The sequence below is a fragment of the Peromyscus eremicus genome, chromosome 4 (genome assembly GCF_949786415.1).
Source record: "Peromyscus eremicus chromosome 4, PerEre_H2_v1, whole genome shotgun sequence".
In the NCBI taxonomy this organism is placed as follows: Eukaryota; Metazoa; Chordata; class Mammalia; order Rodentia; family Cricetidae; genus Peromyscus; species Peromyscus eremicus.
This window is the reverse complement of record NC_081419.1, coordinates 146,133,962-146,155,143: the sequence shown is the minus strand read 5'-3', so window position 1 is coordinate 146,155,143 and position 21,182 is coordinate 146,133,962. Positions and strand designations below refer to the sequence as shown.

The following is a 21,182-nucleotide window of genomic DNA, read 5'->3' as shown; positions in this document are numbered from 1 at the left end:
AGGAAAGGCTTCATTCCAGTGTGTCTCTGAATTTCCGAGCGTGATGTTCTAGCTTTTCCACTTCTGTCTGGAGGCAGGCCAGGGCGCTGGGGCTTGGGTACTTGATCACTGCATTCTTGGTGGCCAGCGCCAGGTCCTTGAGCAGTCCACACAGGTGACTGCTGCCACGCAGGATCTCATTGCGTTCATCCTTCTCCTGGGTCTCCTTGCACAGCGTGTCCACCAGCTTCTGCCCGACTGTGATGACCAGCTTGCTCTGAGTGATAAAGACCTCGGGGGGCTGGCTGTTGCTGAGGCTGCTGGTAAAGACACCGATGGCTTTGAAGAGTGCTCCAAAATAGAGCCTGCTGTGCTCGGACAGGTGGATCTTTCTCTCTGTGTCCTGCCGACTGGGAGGTGGAGAGCTAAGAGAGCTTGGCGGACTCTAAAGAAGAGGAAGGAGAAAGTACGTAAGGGCTAGAACCATCAGCAGGCTGCAGCTGTCATTCCTCTCCCGTCTGGGCTCAATTTTCAAGAACCCTTATAAGGAAGAGCAGATTGGTTAAGGAAATTCAGAACTGGCTGGGACATTTGTCTAACATGAATGCCAATGTTTTCGAAGCACTGTTCGGTATGCAACTGTATGTATTCTTGTGTTACAGACTGTAGTGCATTTGTACACACAGTTTTATTCAACCAGCTCTGTAAACCATAAGAAACACATTCTAAGGAACACATTGATAATAATAAACTTGCAACTTTCAAATGTTCAAGAAGTAGGGGAGTTGAGTGCTGTCCCCACTCTCTGGAGGTGGAGGCAGGAAGATTGCCAGTTCAAGGCTGGCCTGACCTATGTGGTGAACCCTGGTCTCCAGGCAGAGGGGAGAAGCAGTGAGAGACATTGCATCCAGAGCATCTTGGCTTGAAAATATCAACTATAGGTGAATTAAAAATGTAGTGATGCAGCCGGGTGGTGGTGGCGCACACCTTTAATCCCAGCACTCGGGAGGCAGAGCCAGGCAGATCTCTGTGAGTTCGAGGCCAGCCTGGTCTACAGAGAGAGATTCAGGACAGGCACCAAAACTACACAGAGAGACCTTGTCTCAAAAAAAAAAAAGTACTGATGCTTTACCTGGGGCAGGGACAGGGATGGGGGAGGAAGCTGTCATTGTGTCTTAATGACAGACTGCTGCAGGCAGTTAGTGGGCAGGGGTCCTGGGATGCTGAGTGGGGCATCCCATCTATGGATCCCTTTTCTCAGAATGAGGAAGCCCCGTTAGTGTGAAGCAACATTGTCAGGTATGGGCCCTGGACCAGCCCATCAACATCACTTGCGCCAGAGACGCAGGATCTTGGCCTCTGCCCAAACCCAAGAGATCAAAAAACAGAGTTGTAGGAAGGCCAGCAGGCAATGGTGACACCCTTTTAAGTCTAAGGCACCCCTCACACGGGACAAAACAGCATGGCCTTCAGCAGGACAGAGCCAAAGCCAAGTGCTAGGGGCTTGGGGAGCTGAGCTCTAAGAGGCTTGGGTTCTTGCCCCAATGTGTCTCTGAGAAGGCAGATTCCCTGTCCAAGTCAATGGACATCTCTGTCCTCCTTTGATCTCCCCAAAACTCCAGTTGTTGATCTGGTTTACCACAGCTCGACAGTTCCTATAACCTTCATTTCTCTTGCCTCTCTCAACACTGACGGGCTTCTTACTTGGTTTTTAAATAGACTTACTGTGTGTGTTGCATGTATGTACATGTACAGATAGTGCTTGTGCCCTTACACTCAGAGGCCAAAACATGGTGTCAAGTTTCTTCCCCAATATTTTCCTGACTTACTGCCTTAAGATAGGATCTTTCACAGAACCAGAAGGTCCCTATCTTGGCTGGGCTGGCTAGCTGGTGAGCTCCCGGAATCTGCCGGTCTCTAACCCCGCTCCCCAATGCTGGGGGTTACAGGCTGGTTACATGGTAGCCAGCAGTGCCTGGCCTTTTCACATGGGAGCTGGGGATCCGAACTCAGGTCCTCATTGTTGCACAGCAAGCAGTCTTACCCACCGAGTTCTCCCCCTAGCCCTGGACTCATTGTTCATACTTTAATCAGTTTAGAGGAAACATTTAAAGTTGGTAAATGGAAAATTGTTCTCTGCCACAGATAGAAGACAGCCAATAAGAACAAACAGTGATAACATCTTTGCTTTAAAAGACACTGACCAGGTGTCAAAGATACTACGAAGAAACATAAACCCCCAAACAAAATGTTTTACTGTGCTCATCATCAGAAACATGAAAGGGTTGCTAGGCTGAGGAGAGTGGCAGGCAGATGGATGCTGCTAATGTGGAGTAGGCTGTAACTGAATTTTCACAGCCCAAGGAGAGCTCTCCAGGGCAAAGTACACTCATTAGAGCTCTGGGGAGCATGAGGGTTTACCATGGCATGGCAATCTTTGTTTTCACCTGACCTTCGTTCCAAGATGGGCTCTCCTTTCTCTTTTAAGTTAGGCGGCTTTTGAAAAACATTGAATCTTCAAATTACTAATTTAAATAGCTTTCACATTACTATGACTGTTTAAGTTCACTTTTTTTGTTTCATTTTTATGGTTGGTGGTTTTTATGCCTGCCTTCCCACCCTCAAGATCTTGCTGTGGAGCCTAGATTGGCCTGGAACTCACCACCCCCTCCTCAACTTCCTGAGTACTAAGGTTATAGGTGTGCACCACCATGCCCCACTTAAATTTACTTTTAAATGTGGGATTTTGTTCGTGACTCTGCCTACTGATGCATTCCTTGGCTTTGTCAGCAAAGGGCTGGATTCTGCCTGTCAATGCAGCCTGATACAATGGGAATTAAAAACAGTCACCTTTCTAGATTGTGTCAACTCTCTTCTATCAGCCAGGCACTTCAGAAGAGTCTGGAAGTGCCACCTCTCTGCTGTCACAGTGACTTGCTGGACCTCTACAGTCTGGCAATCCCTGAACTCAAGAGTCTCCTTGTGGGGTCCAAAGGCAGCCAGCCAGAGAACTGCTTCTTGGGGTTCCTGGAGCAGCAGGCTGGTCAGTCCGGCTTTGGGAAGAATGTGTGTTCTCCTCCTTGAACTCATCTTGAAACACATCTACAATGACTCAGCCTAGAAATGTGGAGAAACCTGGCAGTTAGTAGCACAGGCCTGTGACTTCAGCATCTCAGGAGATGTGCTGGCTAGCTGGCTAGTTTTGTTGTTGTTTTGTTTTGTGTTTTGAGACAGGGTTTCTCTGTGTAGCTTTTGGTCCCTTTCCTGGAACTCATTCTGTAGCCCAGGCTGGCCTCAAACTCACAGAGATCTGCCTGCCTCTGCCTCCCGAGTGCTGAGATTAAAGGTGTGCCCCACCACCGCTTGGCTAATGTGCTGGATAGTTTTATGTCAACTTGACACAAGCGAGAGTCATGGGAAAGAAGGAAGCCTCAGCTGAGAAAATGTCCCTACAAGATAAAGAAAACAGCCTGGAGGGTGTTTTCTTAACTAGTGATTGATGTGGAAGGGCACATCCCACTGTGGGTGAGCCACCCCTGGGCTAATGGTCCTGAGATCTATAACAAACCAGGCTGAGCAAGCCATGGGGAGCAAGCCAGTGAGCAGTACCACTCCACGGCCTCTGCATCAGCTCCTGCCTCCAGGTTCCTTCCCTGTTTGTGTTCCTGTCCTGACTTCCTTCTGTGATGGACTATGATGTGGAAGTGTAAACCAAATAAATCATTTCCTCCCCAACTTGCTTTTGGTCATGGTGTTTCATTGTAACAATAGCAATAACCCTAACTAGGACAAGAGGCTAAGGCAGGAGAGACTGTAGCTAGAGTTTTCCTGCCTGGCCCACAGTCAGGACAAACCTCTCTCTCCTGCCAGTCCCACGGCCGCTCAGACCCGACCAAGTAAACACAGAGACTTATATTGGTTACAAACTGTTTGGCCGTGGCAGGCTTCTTGCTAACTGTTCTTACAGCTTAAATTAATCCATTTCTATAAGTCTATACCTTGCCACGTGGCTTGTGGCTTACCAGCATCTTCACATGCTGTTTGTCATTGTGGCGGCTGGCAGTGTCTCTCTGACTCAGCCTTCCACTTCTCAGCTTTATTCTCCTCCTTGTCCCGCCTATACTTCCTGCCTAGCCAATGGCCAATCAGTGTTTTATTTATTGACTAATTAGCAACACATTTGCCATACAGAACATCCCACAGCAAGAGACCCAAGTTCAAAGCCTGCTTGGGCAACTTAGGGAGATCCTTTCTCAAAATAAAGAGTAAAAATAGAGTGGTTCCCATCATGGTTGCATGCACCTTTAAACCCAGTCTTCAGGAGGCAGAGGCAGAAGGAGAGGGAGGCAGAGAGGCAGAGGGGCGGAGAGGCATAGGGGCAGAGAGGCAGAGGGGCAGAGGTGGATCTCTGAGTTCCAGGCCAGGGCTACATAGTGAGACTCTGTCTCAAACAAACAAACAAACAAACAAACAAACAAACAAACCCCAAGAACAACAACAATAAGAAACAAGACGCAGAATGACAGATTCAGACACCACACATCTACACACTACACACACACACATATATTCAAAAAGGCTCTGGAAGATCAACCAGTGAGGTGCTTTGCAAATACAAGGACCTAGGTTCAGCCACTGGAACCCATGGAAAAAACTGGTTGTGGTGGCACAAGCTTGTCATTCCTGTGCTGGGACACAGAAGAAGGAAAAGCCCTAGGTCCCACTGTCCAGCCAGTGGGAGACACTGAGGAATAACAGCCAGGCTTGTCCTCTGCCTTCCACACACATGTGCAGGTACACACTTCCACATGCATACATTCCCGGCATCTCCCTCTCTGGTGACCGTTTTCGGGAACAAATGAAGCTCCCTGGTACCATTTGTCACCCGAACTCACCTGTCCACAGACATTTACTCTGTTTTTCTTTACTAGCTCAAGGCAGTGTTCATTCGCCAGTTGTTTATTGAAGGGACTGCTCCTTTGGTATGGCTCAGATTCCCGCTGGGGAGACTGGATGCATTTTTCACACTTCAGCTCTGTCTCTCCTTTCTCACAGTTCTGTTTAAAAAGGAGCCTCCCATTGGCAATGACAATGGAGGTAAATCTCTTGACATCTTCTGGAACCATCCGTGCCACCATGACAAACCTCTCCAGGTCATCGAGGCTGTTTTGGACTTTATCAGTCACGAGAACGTCAAGGGACCAATTGCAGCAGTCCAGGCTCCCCTTGGCATCCAGCAGAGTCTGATAGGAACGGGAGATTATTTGGATCTGATCTCTAATCCTAGCCTGAAGCTGGCTGTCTGTGAGGCTGCCGGCAGTCCCACCAACCCCTTGGGCAAAATCCAGAAACTCTCTTAAGGATTCTTCAATGTGGTCAGCAGCCCTGCGGATCGTGTGGATGTTGGTCTCCAAGGAGTCTCTGAACCTCCAAGTCCTGCTTACGAAGAGTAGCAGGCCTGCCGCAGAGCTGGCTACTTTGTGCTGCAAGGCCATCACTGTCTCTTTGGCAAAGTCCATGTCCATCCACAGCTCCCTTGTCGAGTCCTCAGAGGAGGAGCCGGGGGAGGAGTCCATGGATATGGAGGAGCATGAAGACACCATGCTAGCTCTGCTGTCGGAGCTGGCAACAGATAACTGGTCTGAGTCAGGAGACAGAGAATTTAGCTGTCTGGAGATCCAGGGGACATTCTCTGGAAGCTCTTCGATTTTCTCCAGCTCCTTCCCAGCCTGAGACACACCCTGCATGGCTTTAGGGGAGTCATAAATGTTGGGTTTGGTGTTCTGCTGCTCCACTCTGGGCACGAGAAACCTGGAAGGGACCCTGTAGCTGCTGCCTGCATCATAAGGAAGTGAGTCCCTGGGTGCCGGGACAGCATAGGAAGGCTCTTCTGGAAGGCTGCTTTGCTTTTGCTCTGTGCTCCCCAGCTGTGGGGAGAGGGTCACAGCTCCGGTGTGCGCGGCCCAGGTGGAGCCTGGAACGGCAGCGGACCCTGCTTCTCTGGGGAAGCTGCTCAGAGATACACTTCCGATGTCAGCCTTTGCCAGCAACACTGGAGTGCCAGTCATCCATTCTGATTTCGGAGGGCTGGCTAACGTGTTGTAGCCACCACCTTGTCTGAAGGCAGTTGTCGGGGTCAGCACAGCACTCTGTCCCTGAGAAAGAACCACACACAGTTGTCCAGGTTAGTAGCAATCAGAAGAGAGTTTGGGAGGTCCTTTACATCTGAGTGGCACTCTTGCTCAGGTTCCTCCAGTGGCTCCCCACTGCTCTTGTCACTTAAGGCCTCTCATAGTCTGGCTTCACCTCTTTTTGAACTTCCTTTCTCTCCACAGCCCATCTTTGTCTGGACTCCCTCCTGTATGTCGGTAGTGGTTTGAATGAGGCCGGCCTCCACAGGCTTGTTAAGTTTGAATGTTTGGTTCCCAGTTGGCAGAACGTCTGAGAGGATTAGTTGTGGCCTTGTTGGAGGAGATGGGTCACAAGGGCAGGCTTTTGCTTCAAATCCCGCCCCACACCCCGTGCTCTCTCTGCCCCTGTTTATGGCTCAAGATGTGAGCTCTCAGCTGTTCCTGCTGCCATGCCTTCCTCTGCCACCATGAACTCTGACCTCTGGAGCCATAACCCCAGTTAAGTTCTTTATTTGATAAGTTATCTTGGTCATGGTGTTTCATCACAGCAGAAGGAACTAATACAGCATCCACATTCCCAAGTTGCTTTTTTCTCCTTAGTTCAGGAAACTCACTCATACCCCCATGTTCAATGTCCCAGTGGTTCCTTTTGCTCCTAATGGCCTCTTTAATCTTTTCTTTTGAATCTAACGGACTTCTACACATCACCCACAACATTGCTGAAATGCAATGATATTGGAAGGTCCCCCTAATCCCGTAACTTTGAACAGGAGCATGCCTTTGGGACACATCTGGTAGAACGCAATGACAAACTTGGATTACACAGGTCGTCCCCCCCCCCCAATGAGGGACCTCAAATGATGTCTGAAGGTAAGAGCACACTTTATACAGTGTGTCTATGTGATCTCTCACGAGAAGTCATTCTCTAGCACCTGCTGAGCATTTTCTCTGTGGCTTGTACAAATTATCCCACAGAATATTCCAGAACGTTTGCAGTAAGAATGGAGGCATGGGGAAGTTAAATGACTTAACCAAACTACCATATAACTTCTCTCTCTTGTGTGTGTGTGTGTGTGTGTGTGTGTGTGTGTGTGTAGGCCAGAGATGTGTACTGGGAATTTTCTTGTGTCACTCTCCCCTTGTATTTTCAGACATGGTCTCTCACTGAACCTGAACCTCAATAGACTTGCTGGTCTCCCAGCTCTAGCAATCCTCACATCTCCACCTCTCCAGCTCTGGGACTACTGGCTTGTGCTCAGCCTTTAAAAAATTATTTTATGGATATGGGTATTTTGCCTGCACATATGTGTACCATGTGCATGTCTGCTGCTCATGAAAGCTAGAAGAGAGCATCAGATCTCCTGGGACTATGGTTACAGATGGTTGTGAGCAGCCATGTGGATGCTGGGAACTTGGGACCTCAGAAAGAGCAGCCAGTGTTCTTAGCTAACTCTCCAGCTCCACTTTTTAAAAACCATGTGAGCACAGGGGATCCAAACTCAGGCAATCAGCTATCTCTCCCGCCCACTACTCTAGTCCTGGACAGCAGGGCAAGGAGGGATTTTGCCACCAGTGCAGTAGAGGTGATTACAAGGATCCTGCCCCTGCCTTTTGATCAACTGCCACAGTTTGAATTCAGAATATTCCTGATGTTGAGGGCTTGGATCTCAGCTTGGGCTGCTGTTAGAAGGTGATAAGACCTTTGGGAGGTGAGGCCCAGCAGAAGGAAGTTGAGCCATTGGGGCCATCATCTTGAAGAGAATACTGGGACTCCACCCTTCTCTCTCTTTGTTCCCTAACCTTCATAGAGCAAGCATCTTCCTCCACCATGTGCTCTCACAGAGATGTACTGCACCACACCACAGTCTCCAAAGCAACCAGCCAACCAACCATGAGCTCTGAAACAGCGAACCAAAGTAAATCTTCCCTCTCCATAAGTTTTCTCAGGCCTTTCATCACAGTGGCAGAAAGTTGGCAATACATCTAGCTGGTAAAGTTTCCTAGAGGATGCTTAGTCGCCTAGCTCCCCAGCTCCACTCTGTCCATACTCCCACTTGCCTGGCTGGTGGAGGAGTGGAGCGCTGCCTTCTTGGAGCTGGTGGGTATGTCGTAGGATGCCTGTTTGTCTGGATTCTAGGGAAAGACCACAAAGAAGGGCAACTTTAATTTCTCTTTCTGCAGGATTTCCCACACAAAGTCTACAAGTTCAGTGTTTTCTCCAGTGAGAGACACAAACCCCTGAACACCTTCACAGCTCCCTTGGGGGAGGAAGTGTACATGTTATATTATGATAGTCATGTTCAATCACCAACTTTAACTCCTTCCTTTTATTTATTTATACTAAAATCAGCTCTGCCTCTCTGTCTCTATCTTTTTCTCTCTGTCTCTGTCTTTTTGTCTCTCTCTGCCTTTCTGTCTGTCTGTCTCTCTCTCTTGCCGAGGGACCTGCCCTCAGCAGGTCAGATACTGAAGAGGTATGGAATCGGCACAACTGCATACACACAGAGGAGACTTTTCTGAGGCCAAAGCTTAATTCTTCATTTTAGTTTTTCTGTCTGCTCCTACTGTTCTTTCTCTGTTCCATTCTTTCACCTTGTTGTTTCCTTCTTCTCCTCCCTGATGTTCTCCTCCATCTTCCCTGATGTCCTCCTCCTCCATCCTCCCTGATGTCCTCCTCCTCCATCTTCCCTGATGTTCTCCTCCATCTTCCCTGATGTTCTCCTCCATCCTCCCTGATGTCCTCCTCCTCCATCCTCCCTGATGTTCTCCTCCTCCATCCTCCCTGATGTCCTCCTCCTCCATCCTCCCTGATGTCCTCCTCCTCCATCTTCCCTGATGTTCTCCTCCTCCATCCTCCCTGATGTCCTCCTCCTCCATCCTCCTTGATGTTCTCCTCCTCCATCCTCCCTGATGTTCTCCTCCTCCATCTTCCCTGATGTTCTCCTCCTCCATCCTCCCTGATGTCCTCCTCCTCCATCCTCCCTGATGTCCTCCTCCTCCATCCTCCCTGATGTCCTCCTCCTCCATCTTCCCTGATGTCCTCCTCCTCCATCTTCCCTGATGTCCTCCTCCTCCATCTTCCCTGATGTTCTCCTCCATCTTCCCTGATGTCCTCCTCCTCCATCTTCCCTGATGTTCTCCTCCATCTTCCCTGATGTTCTCCTTCTACTTCTCTTATTTTTCTCTTATTCCTTTTCTACCTCCTAAGACAAGGATTTCTATCCAAGAAAAGATTACCTCACAACTACAAGTTACATATTTTCCAAAAACAAATTAAAGTCTTTACACAGGAAGAAATCACATTATGATCACAAGTTGTATGTTTTTCTTAGAAGCCCACAAGCAGATAAACATTTTCCTTTGTATTAATTTTCCCACCATAACATCTTCACTCCAAAGCAATGATTCTTTTGTAATTGATTAACAAAGTGTAAGCAAACCAAGTCTGTTTTAGCTAGTTCCCTTTGTACTGGCGGGCAGCTGCCTGCAGTTACAAAGAAAGGATCAATTATTTTATTATTTATCTCAAAAGGTAATCTTATAAAAAATCTTAATCACAAATCTAAACTTTTATGTATAAAAAACTGTCATTTATACTTTAAGTCCCCAGAGTGCACAGCCACTCATTAACAATTTTTTAATTAAATCATACCAGGAAGCCGAGGACAAAAATGGGTACAAGAAATTAATCGTAGCTTTTGGTCACCAACCCATCTTTAGCAAGAAAGGCATGTCAGCTAGTAATTAATAACAGGCTGCCTTTGTTCTTGTTCCCTGGTCTCAAGGAGTTCCTTGCTCAACTATCAAAATGTGTACTTTTCTAAACTTTAAATTGTTCCCCCAGATTTTCTATATCAAAGTCATTAACAAAAACATCTTATCCTAACTTTACTAACAATCTACATTTCTAAAGTCTTTCTAAGGGTGGTGGTTGAATCATTAATTTGCTCCAGGAGCAATGCTTGGAAAAAGTGAATTACTATTATTGTAAGTACAAGTGACAGTGCCCAGTGAGGGGCTAGAACCCCCTTAGAGTTTTCTTACAACCCATAGATGGTGAGGGACGTAGTGACCACTCGGGCAGTAAGCAGAGCTGTGCTCAATAACAGCGAGAGGGCCTCAGGAGATGTAGTCCTGGGGCTCTGTTTCTCTGAGACACACCCATTGTGTTTATGCTTGCTGTTTCTCTCACATGGCTCTTGACTCTGTGTGTGTGTGTGTGTGTGTGTGTGTGTGTGTGTGTGTGTGTAAGCGCGCGCGCGTGCGTCTAAGCATGGGCATGGACGTACCATGACCCATGTGTGGAGCTGGGCCCACAACCTCAGGACCATCTTAGGGGAGTCAGCCTTCTGAGTGAAGGAAGCCACAGAGGCAAATGACATGGGGAACTCAGACTGGGCACCAAAGCCTCCGGTGGGGCAGAGTTGCAGAGGGAAGCTCACCTTAAGGGTCAAGGAGACCCGGCTCTGGACAGGAACGTCATACACCTGGGAAGGCAGAGTTGGCAATGAGGCCCTCGTAGGCCTGGGAAGCACGAAGAGGGTCTTGGAGAGAAAAAAGAATGGAGTCAAGATACCCAAGATCATGGCTAAAGTCATCTTCCAAACAAAGACAGCCACTGAGTGTCTGTCATCACCAGCAGGTGAGGCGGTCCACCCTGAGGCCCACAGGCTGAGGAAAGACATGAATGCAGCCCAACACATAATCCTAAATTTATACAGAACATTGTAAGGGTTTTTTTGCAAGCTTTAAAAACTTAATCGAACAGTTCCCAAGCATGAACTTTATAAATGACAATGGGAAAAGTACCTGCTAGAGACTAGGGAGAATGGGATGCTGATAGGCCTGTCCCCTGGTGAAGGGCCATAGTGCCAGCATCAGATTCCCCTGAGAAGTGGGTTAGAATACAGATTCTTGCTGTGCATGACTGGTGAATGTGAGTGCAGAGGGGGCCTTGGGAGCCTGCAATAGAGGCAAGCTTGGAGACCAGCCTTGAACACCCTATGAAGCCAAGGATGCCCATAATCCCTGATCTTCCTGTCTCCATATCCCAAGGGCTAGGATTACAGGCATGTACCACATGCCACCCAGTTTTATATGATGCTGGGTTCAAACCGAGGGCTTACTTAGGACTTTATGTCTGCTAGACAGGCAGTCTAACTGAGCTACACTTCCAGCCCTATTTCGTTCAGTTTTGTTTTAATAGGCTAAAGGACACTGGGTGCCAGGACTTCCAGTCCAAAGGAAAAGGAAACAGGACTTGTCATACCAAGGCCGCAGACTGAGGACTAAAGCAAAGCAAGAGGAAGAAAAGGTTCCTGAAAACCCAAAGGGAGATGGGTCCTAAGGAACCAGGCACTGTGTAGGGTGCTTTCCAAGCTGGATCATTGGGGTGTGTATATGTGTCAGGATTTTAATGTGGAAATCGGGACAACCCAGGCTGAGGAGCAGCTTCTGAGAACCAGGCCAGGTCTCTTTATTCCTCACTGTCCCTAGGACCCAGCTTGGGATGACACCAGTCAGGCTCTAGCTTGTGTTTGGTGAATGAAAGCACACAGTATAACACGTGAACACTCTCCCGGCTGTCCCTCAGTCCCTCAGCTGTGGTCATGAGCATGGATGAAGCAGCTGTGAAGCCACGGGACATGTGTCTCTCCAGTACACACTGCAGCTGTTAAGGGTCAAGCAGACCCTTTCTCTATCTGAAACCTGCTTTCTTATTTACAAGGCACATGGCTCTGTTAAAATCTTGGGCTCCCAAGAGCAGGAATTCCTGAAGTGCTGTCTTAAAAAGGAAGCACCCACTGGTACCTGGAAACCTGAGTCACTCACATGGAGGAGCAGACTCCTCACAAGCTTGGATGAGAGGGTCTAGCCTCACATTCCATCTGTCTCCACTTCATGGTTTCCCAGGATAGACTTTGCAGCTTATGCTGATTCCTCAGGCTATCCAACACAGCTTCTGTTGTGTTCCATCTAAATCCCACCTTTCCCTCAAATTATACTTCAGCAACTGCGTGTGAGACGCCTGCAGCGTCCCAGGTTCGGCAATCTTCTGAGCTCTGGCTGGGGAGGTGACTCAGTCAGTAAAGTACTTGCCTTGCAAACACAGAGACCTGAGTTCAATCCCCAGAACCATCATGAGAACAGCTGGGATCGTGGTACCCTCTTGTGATCCCAGCACTGGGGAGGTGGGGATTCCTGGTGCTCACTGCCCATCCAACTTAGCAGAATGGGCAAGTGAGAGAGACCTTGTCTCAACCAACCAAACAAACAAAAAAGGCAGGAGGTGAGATGGCTCATTCATTGGGCAAAGGCGTTAACCACCAAGCCTGACGATTTGAGTTCAATCCCCAGGACCCACATAGTGGAAGGTGAGAACTGACTCCAGTAAGTTGCACTCTGACCTTCACATACATGCTGTGGCAAGCATGTGCCCCAAATAGATGTAGGGAAGTTAAGTTTTTGTTTGTTTTATTTTGAGAAGAGCTTCACTATAAAGCCCCAGCTGGCCTGGAACTTGCTATATAGGCCAGGCTGGGTGGCCTCAGGTCACAGGGTTCTACCTGTATCTGCCTCCCCAGTGATGGATTAATGACAAGTTCCACCATGCTTTGTTCATGTGTTGCCATAAAATAACAAAACAAAACAAGGTGGACCACTTGAGCTTGACCTCTGACCTCTACATGTATATGCACACATACCTCTCCATACATATGTGTGCACACTCATAAACACATTCATACACACACACACACACACACACACACACACACACACACACACACAAAACATGTATACACATATTGGAAAGATCAAACCAGGAGGAAGGAGGATCTCTGTGAGTTTGAAGCCAGCCTGATCTACCAAGTGAATTCCAGGCCAGAAACTCTATCTCAAAAAACAAAACAAAACAAAAAGGAAAGGAAGGAAGGAAAGAAGGAAAGAAAGAATAGAAAAAACCAAACCCTGACCTTAGGGGATCGTCCCAGGATCAAATTCATCAATGGTTCAATTGCATTTTGAATTAAATCTACATTCAGTCCCCACTCCCCCTGCCTCCACTCCCTTTTCCAAGCTCTTCCTTGCCTAGGCCCTTAGGACTTCAGGCCATTTTATGCAGATGGATGGCTTTGTGGGTCATGTGACTGTGGGAGCACCCAGGGACTTTCCTATGTGTGCCACTTCAAAAATGTCCCATGTTTCTTGGGAAAGTGTTAGATTCCAGATACAATTAAGGAACAAGCCTGAGCACTGTGGTTTCCAAAGGCTTACAGAGGCAGAAGGAAGTCATTCCAAGTGAGTAGCAGCAGGAAAACTGTCCCTTTGCACTGAAATACCGAAGTGGCCCTTCTCAGAATGGCAATATGTTCTGTACGTGGTTTTGTGTGTGTTTAAGTCCGGTTTCTACATTAAATAAAGGAAGTTGGAATGAAAAGCAAAACAAAGACCCAGAAGGGTGGTTTCCTGGGTGAAGCTACAGGAGGAAGGCAAGGGGGGCTTCTGGGAGCTGCTTTGTTTGTTTGTTTGTTTGTTTGTTTGTTCATGTGGATGCTAGTGGCTGAGCTGTGCCTACAGGTCCTGAGTGTGACAAATTGACACAACTTAATGGAAAGAATTATAGTGGGAATTTGCTCCACTCATGGCCTTGGACTACCTGGCTTGATGGAGGCGGTGCTTCCTATCTGCCAGCAGTGACCGCTTAAAAGGGAGGAAAAAGGGGGTCTCGGTCTCTTGGGTGGTGAAGACGGCCTGAAGCAGCATGTCATCGTTCCCTAGCTTTCCAAGGACTCTGCAACTGGATTTACCTTATCCTGTATCAGTGAGTCTGTTTTCCCCATAGTGCCCCTTAATAAAGTGATATTGTAGACCATTGAGGCTCTTGCTACAAAGAATAGCTTCAGGACCAGCTAGATGGCTCAGTGGGTTAAGGTGCTTGCTGCCAAGTTCGATGACCTGAGTTCAGTTCCTAGGACTCACTGGGTGAAACGAGAGACCTTCGCAAACATAAATAAAATGTAATAAAAAAGGAAAGCTTTTCTAGATAACTGAAGACATGTGCTTAAAAAAAGAAAGAGTAGCTTCAGCCAGGGTCACATAAAGAGGGCCACACAGAGAGCAGAGACGCTGAGGATAAAGGTCATGCTTTTAGAATAAGGTGGACAGACAGACACAGACTGACTTGAAAACATCAGTTCCTGCCCTGGGCTCACATCGACTCACCAGGATGGGAAGTTTGACATCCCTGGAGTCACTACTTTCTTGTGTAGAATGGAGGGCTATTCTAATCCAAAGGCCCTCAGAGGCTTCTCCTAGATAGACACACCCGATTCTGACACACAGATGAAACTCTCACAACAACTTGAGAAGAGTGCTATGCTCCAGGCATCTTGGTTTTGAATGCTGGGCCACTCTGAATCCTGAGAGACGGGCGCTGGCATAAAGGAGCTCATGAAAGGACTTGCTCCAGCCGTGGCTTGAGCCTGCAAACTGCAATGGAAATAGCCCCAAGGGCTGGGTTTGGACTTGCCTAATTCTACCTATGACTGTTCCTGACTGCAACGCATCTTTTGGGCAGCCTCGGACTCAGGGATAAATGGTCCTGAGCACGAAGGATATCCATGCCTGCCTTCCTGTGGACCAGAATATTTGGAACGGATTGTTGACTATTCTTGGAGTGTCTGGCTCTTGCCTTTTTGGAGTAGAGGAAATTATTTGGACTCTCCTAAGGGTACAGCTAGGGGCTGACCTTAGAAGTCATCAGTCTGAGCTTCCCCAACACACAAAGAAAGGGACAGAGGGTGCTGGAGAGCTCCTAATGCCCTGGATTGATAGTAGCTGCCTCCAAAGTCAAAGGCCAGGATACCAGTCCCTGAAGAGGAGGAGGAGGAGAAGAGAGAGAGAGAGGAGGAGGAGGAGGAAAAAGAAAAGGAGATTAGGAAGAACAGGAGGAAGTGGAGGAGGAAGAGGAGGAGGGAGAGGAGGAGGGAGAGGAGGAGGAGGCAGCTAGAATGTAGTTAGAACACACAAAGAGGGAACCTGAAGAAAAGACAGGACATTCCCCAGGTCTTTTCTGTGGTCCCTTGGAGAACCTGCTCAGGGCCAGAGGACCCGAGTTCCCCTTCAGTCACTGTGGTTTCTCTTGGTCACCACAGGGGCCCTTCTGGAAGGATGCATGCTGCTGACAGGCTTCAAGGACAGACCTTGCTGCACACACAGCACCTGTCCTCTGAGTTCAGTTGCAGTGGAGAAATCAGCTTCCCCTCACATCGTGTGGGTTTTCGGGTGGACAAGGAGCCTGGCCCTGTGCTGGCGCTGGGAGGCTCGGCAGCAGTGGGCATCACGTCTGCTTTCCTCTCGAGGAGAGTCAGACAGACCTTTACTTTTTCCCCCCTTCATTTTAGTGATTTTGGAAGGAAATTCAGATTAAAGCTGGCTGGCATGACTTCTTTTCCACAATTTGATTTATTTATAGTATGTGCACACATGGGTGTCATAGTGCACTTGTGGAGGTCAGAGGACCATGTGTGGAGTCTTTCCTCTCTGTTCACCACGTGGGTTCTGGGCAAACTCAGGTCATCGGGCTTCTTTACCTGATGAACCGTGTCGCTGCCCCTTAAAGAAACACCGCCAGAGTCCCTCCTGAGTCAGCCATTCAGACAGCCATTCAGACAGCGTGCTGGAGCCTGGACAACTGTTCCAGAAAAGACGGACAGTGGCTGGAGGCTCAGACAGCACCCCTGGTGTCTGCAGCCAGCCCTTGCGCACGACAGTGGTCTGTACTGGTACCAGGCAGCTTAGGGAGCTGGGGAGTCTCAATATACAAAAATCTGAAGGGATTACCACTCTGTTCCTGGGTAGTGTTGGAAGCTGGGGTGGAGGAAGGCTGAGTGACATGAGCATGTTCTGGGGTCCTGACAACACACACCCACACACACCCACACCCACACACACACATACACCACACACACACACACACACACACCACACACACACACCACACCCCCCCACATACACCACACACACACACACACACACACCACACACACACACACCACACTCACCCCCCCCCACACACACACCACACCACACACACACACACACACACACACACACACACACACACACACATCAGAGACAGTGATCCTTCTCTGTCTACTTTTCTAAGAAAACTGTTGGCCACATGGTCAGGGGAGATGTCATTTGAGTGGAATGCCAGGTGTCAGATGTTAGAAGATGCCTGTGGCCATTGAACACAGTGGTTTTTGTTGGTTGGTTTGGTGTTTGTGAGACAGGGCTTCATGTAGCAAAAGCTGGCCTCAGACTCATTCGACAGCCGGCCCTGAACTCCTGTTCCTCCCACATTCATCTCCTGAGTGCTGGGATTACAGGGGTGCTCCACCAGGCCTGGTTTATGCGGTGATTGGGATAGACCCCAGGACTCCAAGAATGCTACATAAGCACTGCACCAACCTAGCTCCAGCTCCAGGCGACCTGCACTGTATCGTTAAAGGCCCAGGAAGGCCAGGGTTGTGGGGAGAATACCACAGCACAGTTCTCCTTTCTTCTTTTAATTCCTCTGCTTGCTTAAGGCCCTGACATTGTGATCACGGTTCCCAAGCTCCTCCCCCTGCGTGTGGAATTCACAGATGACTCTCATGTCCCACGGGACATCCATCTGTTTCTGATCTGTTCATGAAATACTGATTGAGGACCTGCCTTGTGCAAGATTCTGGGTAACTGGGACAGAATAAAATAAAGGTCCCTGCTCATTACCTTGTTTAATTTTCTCCTTCCTCGATTCTACTTCCCGAGGAGAACTACCTGTGTGGGTTCTTCTAGGTCTTTCCAGCCCACATGTGCACCTGCACACACACACACACACACACACACACACACACACACACACACACACACACGCACGTACCTGCATACATGAACACACACACACACATATGCACACACACACTAACACACAGAATTTGTTTGTTTATTTTGCCTAGTCTTTGGTTAAAGGATTCTGTCTTCCTGTTTAGAACAACTGTGTTCTAAACATTCCATTTCTTACCCCTATGTAGTCGTTTGCTGTGATGATAGGGTAAAAGACACTTTTCTCAGGCAGGGGTGGGGTGGGAATGGACCAGCAGATAAATGCACTGGCCACCAAGCCTGGGGACCTGAGTTTGATCCCTGGGACCTGCACATGGAGGGAAGGAGAGAACCATCCACTGATTTACACACATGCTCAGTGGCCCAGGCATGCTCTGATACCAACCAAATAAGTGAATGTGGGGGAAAAAAACTTCCAAAAATGTTGTAACTGACCTTCTTGCACGCAAACACTTGGGGACCTGTGGGTTTTCCCTAGCACCCATGTGACCACATCCCCTCCTGATCTCTATTTGTCTTCTTGTATATTTCTGCAACAATTCTAGAAGTAAGTTGTCTGGGTGGAGGCTGATGCGTGTCTTGAACGTGATGAGTAATGCTTTGCTTTTGACACAGTGTGAATTAACGCATCCCTTGTCTCTCTGGTCTCTAGTGGTCTCTGTGATGTGGGGCAGCCCATAGGCACCGAACAAACCTCCACGGGCCTTCAACTGACAGCACAGGGTGGCCAGTCTTGGTGAGCTGGGTAGTCACAGAGATGCTGAGTGTGAAGGAAATGAGATGAGACCTTAGTCATGCTCAACAGGGTTCGCAGGTCCTGTTTTGCACATTTGATCTAATCAATGGCAATGACTGGGGCATATTGCAGCCCCTGGGTATTCCCACACCCTTTATGGTGCTGTCCTTGGAGACACACTCACCTGTTTGGGGAAGCTCAGAGTCTTTTCACAGACGATCCTTGCACTGGACGGTGAGTCAGGAAATTCATAGACTTGGGCAGTAGCTGGCAGCGGTGGCGGTGGCGGCAGCGGCCCCTCCACCCAGCTCTTCATCGGCTCATACACAGGCCCTGGTGGTGGTGGGCAGAACAAGCTGGGCACCTGATACAGAGCCTCTGAGCTAGTAAGATCTGTGTCCAGGCCTCTCAGGAGCAGGGGACAGGATCTGTCTGCAGGGGTCTCCTTGAGGACTTGGAGGCGGTTGGCTGGAGCAAGGCCTTGCCTCCCGTGGAGCAGACACTTCCACCAGCCCTCACTTTCCGGCACATTTTGTTCCACAATCGTCAGGATGTCCCCTCTGGAGAAAGCCAGCTCGTCGGAGCAATCGGGATGGTTGTCGTAAAGTGCCCTGGCCAACAGGGTCTGGGGGAGAGAATGTGCTGTTACAGTCACGGTCAGTGGCATCCCTGCACCAGGCCACCAAGAAACTGCAGCCCAAACAAGCCTCCAGGCTGCTTTCACACAACTCCCCAGAGGCTCTGGCCCCATTCTTTACCTGATTTATCCTTCTCATCCTTGGGGTTTCTGAGATGCTTTGCTTGCACCCCCAAGCCCAAGGTGAGTAGCTCTAATAAGCCCTTTATTAAAATTGTACTTGCGTGCTGCATGAGGACACACAGTTGGGCCAAAGTCCCATGTACACCATGTACTTGGCTTGAAATTCTTAGCTGTGTGCCCTTGATCATATTAGCTACCCTCTCTGAGCCTCAGTTTTCTTATGGATAAAATGAGAATAACAGCGACACCTACTAATGGGGTTATTACTAGAATTAAATGTTTGTGCATACATGTGTATATATACACATAGAGGAGATCAATACATTTCGTTTGTCTATGACTCTGTCCCCAGCATCAGCCTCAGCCCCAGGCATACAGGAAAAGCTCAAGGGATGTTTGTCAGCTGGGCTTGGTGTTTCACACCTGCAGTTTCAGCATGTGGGAGGCTGCTGCAGGAGAACTGAGAGTTCAAGACCTGCCTGGACAACGTAGTGAGCCCTGTCTCAAAAAACAACAAAGAGCTAGGGATGTATCTCAGTGGTAGAGTGCTTGCCTCACCCGTGGGAGGCCCAGTCTGAGTGCTGTTGGGGACAGTGGACAGGGTGACAGTGCTGTGGCAAAGTTTTGTTCAATCGCCACTGTCCCCGCCTGGTAGAGCCTCAGGACTCTGTTTCTTGATATGTCTGGGACACACTTGTTTAACACTTTTGCCAAGAACACTTGAAATGGTTTTAAAATATCCTCTGTCTCTCTGTCCCCCCCATCCCCGGTCTGAGTATGAAGTGCCTGAGGTGCTCAAAGAGACACTGGATAGCTGGGTGCTGGGAACCAAATTCAGATCCTGGAAGAGCAGCAAGCTCTCTTAACTGCTGAACCATCTCTGCAGCCCTTGGAGTGCTTCTTAACCTGTTCTTGGAAGTACTCGGACTCTCCAAACTGCCCTGGCAGTGGGTGGCTTCCGTTCATCTTGGGGAGTGGGTCACCTCCCTACTCACCCTACCTCAAATTTATCCTTCCAGATAGCTGATGGGTCCTGTGGGGTCATAGCATGTCTGCAAAGATTTCCCCTGTGCCCCACAGCAAACCACAAGCATAGGGACTTTCCTATATTAAGTTGAAAAGCAGAGAACTGGTTTGGCACTCCTGGACTGCCTTCTTATATGTTAACATATCTTCCTTCAGAAGTTCAGCAAACATTTACTGAATGCTACTGTCATATGGCACTGAGTTTTTAGAAACACCAATTCCAATCATGTCATTCCCCTCTTACAATCCTTCAGTGCCCTGGTATCCTTGGAGTCCAGAACCTTCTATCTCCCACACTTCTTCACCAGCCTTCCATGATCACTCTTGCTGAGGATTACAATCCTGTCTATCTGCTTGTCCCTCTACCCACAAACATTCAAAGCAGCTTTTTACCCATTGAGATCCCACACAGGCTTCTAGACTCTCCTTGAATACCACTTCCCGAGAAAAAGGATTCTCTGGTGCCACCCTGCCAACCAGACTGGTTCTTCCAGCCTGTTTGGGATCTTCGCATGTCCATGTTCGTATCTAACTCACAGAGGACAGCCACCTCTCTGCTTGTGCCCCACGAGAGCAGGGTGCACACCCTCCTCACTCTCAGTGGTGTCCCCAGGGTCCACATTAGCCTTTTGTTGGGTTGATGAACAGGGTGGAGCCACATGCTGGTGGGACTGTCACATATTTAGGGAGTAAAAAGCTGGAGTGGGAGACGAGGGGATTTTCTGTGACACAGTGCCAACTCCTTTAACAATAGTTAAAGAGATGCTAGAAGAGAGGACCAGAAGATGCTGGTACACACTCCTGCAATGTGATGTCCCGGGTTCACATGGAGGCCTGCAGAAACCAGCTGGGTTGATGTGCTAAAGGGAGTTGGGTTATGGACTCTTCATGGAGTGTTGACTAAAGGCTCGGGCTTAGTGAGGTGACAGGATACAGGATTCCTAGCCTTTCTATTTGGTTTTTGAACATTGCTTTTCTATAATCCAGGCTGACCTCCTGATCCTCCTGTCTCCACCGCCTGAGTGCAGGGATTGCGCTGCGCCTGGCAACTTATTTGGTATCTGCAGGAGATTCACACTTTTACCTTGTTGAAAGCTACTTAGTAGTCCCGTTACTCAGGGGACTGAGGCAGGATGCCTGTTAGTTTGGAGCCACCCTGGGCTACATTCTAAGTTCCAGACCTGGGCAATGAGGTAAGACCCTGTCTCAAAAAATGCAGAGGGGTGGGGGAGGAATTACAACTTAACCATCTATTTTGGGAAAATAGAAAAGCAAAAGCCGGCCTTTTCTCTTCACAGTTCTTGTGAAATCCATTCAAAGCGCTTTTGAAGGGAGACCTGTCACTGAACCGTGCAGAATCTGTCTGGTTCACTATGGGCGCCACGGAGCAGTTGCTGAAAGCAGCTGAACCACACTGTCCAGACAGCAGTGGCTTCTTCTGGGTCTGGACATTCAGGGAGGAGGGGTGTTTCCAGAGAACAGTGGGTTTTTAGGATCATCCAAGCCAGGAAGCATCTGCCCCATGGGGCCCCCACAGCTGTCCTGGATTGATAGCAGCTGCCTCGTTCCTGACATACGGTTTCCTGCAACTGACTGCTTGCTGCCTGGCCACATCTTCAAAAGCAAAGTGACCTCTGAATACGCCACAGCGCGCGTCCCT

At 48.8% G+C, this 21,182-nt stretch overlaps 1 protein-coding gene across 1 annotated transcript; it reads right to left on the bottom strand.

The window, feature by feature from the left end:
- Cass4 (Cas scaffold protein family member 4) lies at nucleotides 1-19,462 on the bottom strand. The gene is made up of 7 exons (XM_059258982.1): nucleotides 19,403-19,462; nucleotides 17,921-18,361; nucleotides 10,553-10,654; nucleotides 8,169-8,243; nucleotides 4,875-6,134; nucleotides 2,401-2,475; nucleotides 1-424 (listed from the first exon to the last, which is right to left on the bottom strand). The coding sequence occupies exons 1-7, from the start codon at nucleotides 19,460-19,462 to the stop codon at nucleotides 11-13; spliced, it is 2,427 nt and encodes an 808-aa protein (XP_059114965.1). The 3' UTR covers nucleotides 1-10.
- Between the last annotated feature and the right edge of the window lie 1,720 nt (nucleotides 19,463-21,182).

Coding starts and splice junctions, on each gene's coding strand:
- Cass4 (XM_059258982.1), bottom strand. CDS start 19,462: ATGAACGGAAGCCACCCACTGCCAGGGCAGTTTGGAGAGTCCGAGTAC. Junction 8,244..10,552: donor GGGTCTCCTTGACCCTTAAG/GTGAGCTTCCCT, acceptor GTCTTTCCCTAG/AATCCAGACAAACAGGCATC. Junction 425..2,400: donor ACAAAGATTGCCATGCCATG/GTAAACCCTCAT, acceptor CCTCTTCTTTAG/AGTCCGCCAAGCTCTCTTAG.